General features: G+C 31.8%; 1 protein-coding gene across 1 annotated transcript; it reads right to left on the bottom strand.

The window, feature by feature from the left end:
* Nucleotides 1-2,466: 2,466 nt before the first annotated feature.
* On the bottom strand, nt 2,467-5,084 carry LOC108200512 (zinc finger protein SHOOT GRAVITROPISM 5). Its single transcript, XM_017368691.2, has 3 exons — nt 4,590-5,084; nt 3,998-4,397; nt 2,467-3,445 (listed from the first exon to the last, which is right to left on the bottom strand). Exons 1-3 carry the CDS (start codon nt 4,693-4,695, stop codon nt 2,647-2,649), a joined length of 1,305 nt encoding a protein of 434 aa, XP_017224180.1. The 5' UTR covers nt 4,696-5,084; the 3' UTR covers nt 2,467-2,646.
* Between the last annotated feature and the right edge of the window lie 2,885 nt (nt 5,085-7,969).

Raw genomic sequence — 7,969 nt, 5'->3', positions numbered from 1 at the left:
TGACTCTGATTACAATAGTTTATTTGAAGCTATTGATGATTGTGATGGTGTATTTATACTGCATCGCCACTGTCGGATGATCCAACATGTGTGACCAGTTTTTTATTTTTTTACAGAAACAAGTCTGAAAAGTAGAACCTATATATTTTTACAATAGTTCTCACTTACAAACAAATCATAATTTCAAATTTTATTTAATTAAAAATTTTAAATTAAATTCTTTCACATCATTTATAATTTACAATATATTTAAAAAATTTATACACGGGCTATATAAGCTAGTATATATAACAAGCGTAAGGAAGATGATTTGGTTATATGGGCTCATCATTATCAAAAAGTTTATCATCCGTCGGATGATAAATAAGCACAGTTAGATTAGAAAAAATAAAAATATAAGTCAATCATTATCTGCTTGCATATTTATGATTTTTTTTCCTAACAAAAAACAAATTATGATTTTCGTACATGTTTATGATTTCTTTTTTAAATCCAAATCGTCGTTTTAAAGTCAAATATAAACCAAAAATAGACTTAAAATCAAAATTTAGTTTGAGTTACTTTTTTCAATAACTTAATTTTTCTAAATTTTTTTTGATAAAAATTATCCATAAATCACTTTTATTTTTATCATTAAATTTTTAATAAACCATAAATCTTTAGCAAGCCGATATTACTAAAAACAGACATTTTAAATTTTGAGCTTATCATATTAAGTGGCCTTTTGGCTAAACTTATTTGTCAGAAATAAAAGCTTATTTTTGGGAAATAGTACATCAAACTATACATTTTTCTGAATTAAGGCCTTATTTTTTTTGGTAAATAATGAATATGAAACAGCTCTTTAATATTTATATCTGAAATAATAATTAAAATACTCATTTTCTAAAAAAACATAAGTGTTTATTTTTTTTATAAGTGGTGCCCAAACAGATACTAAGGGGCCTCTGTGTATAAATTATAAATCACAATTTTGAATTCACTAAAATGGCCTTTATGTATTATTATTTCATCTCTTCATTTACTTTCAAAAAAAAAAAAATCTCTCTATTTAAAACACATATATAACCTTAACATAACCCTTTTCTGTTAATTAAAGAAAACATTTGTAGCTGGCCCTGATCATTACACCCTTAAAGTAGTGTAAATCAAGAGTGTAACACTGCAATTGTCCGTCTAAAACCATGAAACCCAACAGTGAGTGAGTTACTCTACTCACCCTGCCAAAAGCTGAGAGTACTGTGTGTTTTTGTGTGTGTTTTTATACTTATGACTTTTGTTTGTGTGTGTTTGTATTTTTTGACATTGAGAGGGACGAGTCTATGTGTCTTAACCATTCAACTGTGGCACTGAAAATCATGGCGTCTTTATAAGCATTTATAGCAAACACAATTTGCAATCACTGCGTCTCTCATCCTCATATACCGATACATATCTCTGTACACAGAATATATGTATGTCCATTCATATGTATATTTTATTTATTTGCTTCGATTTAGTAACAATGTAATAATGTTGTAGTGTGCTGCTGACCCCACATTTCCTCTTAGATTATACACTATTCAAAATTTCTCACTATACTTATTTTATTTTAGATGACAAAAGTAGGTTTCAGAAGAATATATGTATGTCCATTCATATGTATATTTTATTTATTTGCTTCGATTTAGTAACAATGTAATAATGTTGTAGTGTGCTGCTGACCCCACATTTCCTCTTAGATTATACACTATTCAAAATTTCTCACTATACTTATTTTATTTTAGATGACAAAAGTAGGTTTCAGATTTCACATGAGGATGTTCTTTTGCTTTTCATATATTCTCTTGATGACTTTTATTTATCTATGCACATACTTTTGATTTTTGTCTTCATTTTAATAATAAGGGAGTAATGTTTATTGATGTAAAGAAATTTCATAGTTTAACAATTAAGACAAAAATGAATTATGCAGGTTAATTGTTTATTATGAGCCTGCATGCATGCATGTGACTATCTACATATACATGTAGCTAGATATAGCATGTCAGGTCAAATATGTTGCCAGTTTGAACAAGAGCACAGGTCTTGTTTGAATTTGATTCGATTGCATATTAATTTAAAATTCACAAATATGATACAACTCTTATTTAAATATTTAATAGCTTGTGACATCCAAAATCAATTTTATAAAAATTCTTTTCAAATGTTTTTTGGGAAAATATAGCAATCTTAGTATTTTTATATGGATTCTTTTGATGTGTCATGCACAGATACTAACAACTATTTTGTGTTTAGACGAATGAATCGTATTGGTGGAGATTTTTGTGCATACAAGAACTATCATTATTAACACCGGAAAATCTGCTTTTATATATCTTCTCCATTTTGAAATTTTTCTAGAGTCGCATATAACATTATAATATGAATAATATATTTTAATATATTTATCCAAAGATACAAATTATAATTCTACAAATAAGTATATATATTTAACAAAATAGAGATTATAATTGAGAAATTACTTACAACCCTCCACCATTAATCAAGGTATGATTTGCAAATCAAACAAGGGAAGGTACATACTTACATACAATTAAACAAAAAGATCAAGAAAAAAAGAACTTTTTAAAGTTGGAAAAAAGTGACATGATAATACTACTAAAACTACAAATGGCCTTCACCTTCTGTGATAGCTGATGACATATAGCTCATTGCCAGAGAAGTTTGATCCTCAGCAACAACATGACTAGCTGCAGTAGCACCATTATTTCTTGGCTTGGCTGCTTGAAACTGTTGCTTACAAGCATGACAAGTTATTTCCAACAGGGTGGAGCTTATTTTCTTTGTAGCTTGCTCTTTCAAAATCTGAGCCTTCTCTAACTCAGCCTGTGCTGCTTGTCGAATCCTTTTAGCATTAGCAAACTCCATTTCCGCCAATTCAATCTGTCGCTTCCCTTGCTTCCTTGCTTCTTCTGCCAAGGCCTTCTCCGCCAGCGCGTTCTTTAGTTCCTCACTTCCACCTAAATGATCATTCTTCATCTTCTCATTGCTTCTAGTACTGCATGATGATGTTCCAATAGAGAGCTTCAGATGCGTGGAATCATTATCATTGCGGTTACTGTAAAATGAACATGTCTGCACGTTTGATGATGAGGGTAATAGCTGGAGTTCCAAGTTATGTTGATGATCATGAACATGATCATGATCAGTAGGGGATTGATCAAGATTGTCGCGATCTGACCTTAGATGGTCATGATCAGTAGGGCTAATATTCGTTCTTGGAATTGAGAATGATCTGGACAATGCTGCGAAATTCGTGAAATTTGTATCACTAGAAGGGCTTGTGCTGGAAGCTGTACGAGATGAGCAGGCCTGTTGCTGCTGCTGCAATGTTACCTGTAAGTGGTCAGGTCGGATTCTGCGAATATTGCAGGCGTCTTGGTGCTCAATGAAACTCTCGACTCTGAAAAAAGACAAATCGAAAAATGTACGAATCAAATTAATGTGATAATTCGCATAGTTTATAGAATCTGGATTACAATCATGACAAGGAGCTCATGGCTTGACCTCTTTTTGGTATCTTTTGATGATGAATTTGTGGAATTAGTACAGTACCATTACAAGTTGCTTAGTCAAAAAATAATCAAAGCTTTGTTATGTAGGGCTACTAATGAACTAACAAACAAACAAATGAAATCAGTACTGCACAACAAGATGAGATTCGGATTATGACTAATCTACATATACTAATAGTTTACTCAACAAACTCCAGTGATTGATTACATTAATACTAGCTAGATTCTAGCTACTGCCTTTAACTAATTAACTACAATTGTTGTTCCTGGTCACAACCATAATAAGCATAATAATAAGAGGGAGAGAGAGAGGGAGGGAGGGAGAGGGAGAGAAGGCGAGAGAGAGAGAGAGAGAGAGAGAGAGAGAGAGGAGGGAGGGAGGGAGAGGGGGAGAGAGAGAGAGAGAGAGAGAGAGAGAGAGAGAGAGAGAGAGAGGAGACCTGGAAAAGACACGACCACAGTCACAAGAATGGCCTCTGGTGCCACAAGTTTTAAGATGGGCCTTATAATCAGATTGAACAGCATAGCCTTTAGAACACTTCTCACAAACCCACTGTTTGTTATTGCTGTGTTTTCTTCTAAAGTGTTTTTTAATCCCCACAAGATCTCCCAGTGCGTGGCAAGGATCATGGTGCAGGCAACTCGGTTCAGGGCACACAAACACCCTTTTCCTCACCTCTGGTGACTCTCTCTTTAGCAGCTTCCATGGTACCTTGTGCCTCCTCCGGTGCATCTGTAAATTCTGGTCTCTCTGAAATCCTTGGTTGCAGATCTCACACACATATCTATCGGATTCCAATAACGTCTTCGGTGACAAGGAAACCACCTCAGCATCCGGATCTGTCATCAATAACATGTTAACCTAATCAACAATACCATATAAATATATTTATTAATTTTTATGGTGCATATATGGATAAGGTATGCCAGCAACCAGCAACCAAATATCGAAATCGAAACATTTTACCCTCCACAGACTCTCCACTGTACCGATTTAATATTTTGACGATAGATATTAAAAAGTGTACGAACCTGGAGTCCCAGCAGGTCTTCTTTTTCTACGGGCATTTTCGGACGAATTAGCGAAAGCATAAGAAGAAGATGGGCCGGTGGAAGCAGTGGGGTTATTCTCTAACATGGAGGCTAATTCAAAACTCAAATATATGTATTTTTTTTTCAGGGTCTGAGCTAAACCTGAAAAGCAAGAAGAACAATCAAATCTGTTGATGAAGTGGGTGGAGCTAGTGTTTGTATCAGCTTTATTCTCACATAAGGCCAGAGGGGAGAGAGAGAGAGATGGGAGGGAGAGGGAGAGAGAGATGGGAGAGGGAGGGAGAGAGAGATGGTTTGTGCAGGGAGTGAGGATTGTATGAAGCCTAATGAGCTTGAAGAGATGCTTTAAAGCTTTTAGCTTTTTTCTCTCAACTTTCTTGCTTTCTTTCTTTCATTTGACCCCCACCTTGAGCAGGTAAGGTTGAGGCAAGTCTTCTTCTGTGTAAAGCTAGGCTAGCTTCAATTAGTGTGTGTAGTGTACCAGTGTTTTAGTTGTGTATATATGCTAGCCAGCCTTTCTGCTCACCCAATCATCTTTCTTCTAACTATGACCCCACAACCCATTCCTTCCTCCACAAATTAAATTTAATTCACACAAAACTGGTCAGAGATAGTCAACAACAGATCAATAACCACGTTAAGTGGAGTTGAAAATTATTTTTTTATCGTATATATTTTAATATTTGCTTTCATATCAGATAATAGATTTTATGAAAATAAATTATTAGACATATTCGCATTAGTGAATTTTTATTGAATATATTAATAATTTTGTAATAACTGAGTAAGTTAAAAAGACGTACAATAGATAAACATGTTCACAAAATTATGTTTTAGTTAAAATGTTTAAATTTAGTTCAAGTATATTGAAAAATGTTTAAATCTTTGTGGAGTTTTTTTTTTTTGAAAATTTAAAAGCTTGTTTTTAAAAGAGCTATATATTTTTATATTTTTTTAGATATAAATGTTAAGAAGTTGTTTTACATTAGTTACTTAACAAAAAATAAGAACTTATTTGAGAAAAATAGAGTTGTATATACTTTTTTTCAGGCTTTATTCCTGAAAAATAAGTTAGTCAAACAGTCACATGTTATAAAATAAAAAAATTGTAAAATACTGATTAAGTGAATATTTTTCCGATGAGTTAGAGTCAAACTACTAGGACAACAAACGATAAATTTGGGCTATCTAATCGAGCTCTGTTTTTTACCAACTTAAGTGGAGTTGAAAATTATTTTTTCTATCATATATATATTTTAATATTTATTATATCAGATAATATATTGTATAAAAATAAATTTTAATAATTATTAGACATATTAGCATAGTTTATTCTTAGTGATAAATAATTTTACAATAATTGAGTACGTTAAAAATACGTACAATAGATTAAAAAAAAATGTTCACAAAACAATGATTTAGTTAAAATGTATAAATTTAGTTAAAGTATATGGAAATATACCCGTCGATTATGGTCCTGTGTTTCTCTTTGGGAGTTTTTTTTAAAAAAAATTAATTAAAGGCTTATTTTTAAAAGAAGTATATATTTTTATAATTTTTTTAGATATAAATTTTAAAAAGTTATTCTAGTTATTTAGCAAAAATTAAAGACTTATTTCAAAAAAAAAAGTAGATATGTATATACTTTTCTCTGAGACTCGAAATATAAGTTTAGTCAAACAGTCAATTGTTGTAAAATGAAAAATGTTGTAAGATATGATTAATCGATAAAGCAAAATTTTTATTTTCTACCTTTAATAATAATATATAAAATAGATTATCATTTCTTGTTTTTTCTGTCTTTTCTCGGAAACTAGTTTTCACATGGGTTATCAGTTATCACTAGCTAACATTATAAATGCACAGTTACTGTGTATGATTTGCATGAACAAGTTACAAATGCATCCAACTTTTGACATCACGTGACAGATCCCGCTGCCTCACGTGAGTTACCATCATCAACTTTACCTTTGTTTCTGTAAAGTAAAAGTTGGACTGGTTAAAAAATGAGGTTCTAAATAAATTGATCTACGACGTAGCAAAATAAATGAGCATAGTGTATGTTCATGATATGATATGATGAGCTCAAAGCGGATTCATGCATGATTAGTGTTTTTGAGCAGCTTTTCTAAAGATGGATCAAACATGAACTGTATTGAACAAACCGCGATTACTCTATTTAACAAAGCTTGCTATAATCATGATTTCAACTAAGATTATCCCACTAACGCCTTAATCTAGCTGCATGTATTGCCGTGCCACCTCCTGGCTTATATTTGTGATTGTTGTTCGATGCCCACCTTTTTATTTTAATTTTTGAAAATTGAAAATCATGATTTATTGTGGGAAAGGAAAATAACAATGCATAAAAGTAAGTTCAATGCCAAGTAAAATTTTACCTGGACTAATATTTGGTTTGGTATTTGTGTTGTAGATGATAATTGTAACTGGGATTGTCTCTCCTATGTGCCCATGGACACATGACATAGCACTAAAATTTATGGAATTGGACGGTAGGCTAATTAACCAATAAAAACCATCCAAATTCATCAATTTTGGTGATTAGTGGACACACAATAGAAAAATCGATAGTAATTTTTTGGTAAAAATTTAGTGCACATTATTTGATAAATTTAAAAAAATTGGGAAACGCAGGCTTTCTTAAATTTTTGAAAAATATATTTTTCAATTTTTTGTACAAAAACTATTTTTTGCAGTTTTTGAAAATCTGTAATAATTCTCACTATCAAATCTTATCAAAACATTATTATTTTATATTATAACTGAAAATATACAAATATTGAAAAAATATTAAACAATTGTTTGATTTCAACAACAATTTTTTCTGACAGCAAAACTTTTACATCACTCTCAAATAAAATAAACTCTAGAAGAGTTTTCTTAACTCCATTGCATAAATGTTTTTTCTTACCTATTTTTACATATTCATTGGACCGGAGCTGGAGCGGAGATTAAGCTCGAACCGGTCCGCTACTGAATAATTTGGTTTCGATTAAACCTCTGCATAAAGGCTCATGATGTTCGCAGCAGGTAATTATGTATTACATTAAATAGTTCTGCACTTCTACGTATACACATTACTCACTGCAACTACGAAAATGCAGTAATCACGCTCATTGCTATGGCTCACCGTAAATCGTAAGTGTGTGGATATACACACCAGTAAAAGTGATTAAAGGTGAAAGATAATGGCCCTGTTTGGAAATTAGCTGTTAGCGGTTAGCTGATAGCGGATTCATTAGCTGTTTTGACTAGCGGATTTAATTAGCTGTTTTGACTAGCGGATTTAGATTAGCTGTTTTGTCTAAATCTGTTTGGTAGTTAGCTGTTTGAACTAA

The sequence above is a fragment of the Daucus carota genome, chromosome 9 (genome assembly GCF_001625215.2).
Source record: "Daucus carota subsp. sativus chromosome 9, DH1 v3.0, whole genome shotgun sequence".
NCBI lineage: Eukaryota > Viridiplantae > Streptophyta > Magnoliopsida > Apiales > Apiaceae > Daucus > Daucus carota.
The sequence above is the reverse complement of the archived record's forward strand: the minus strand, read 5'-3'. Positions and strand labels throughout refer to the sequence as shown.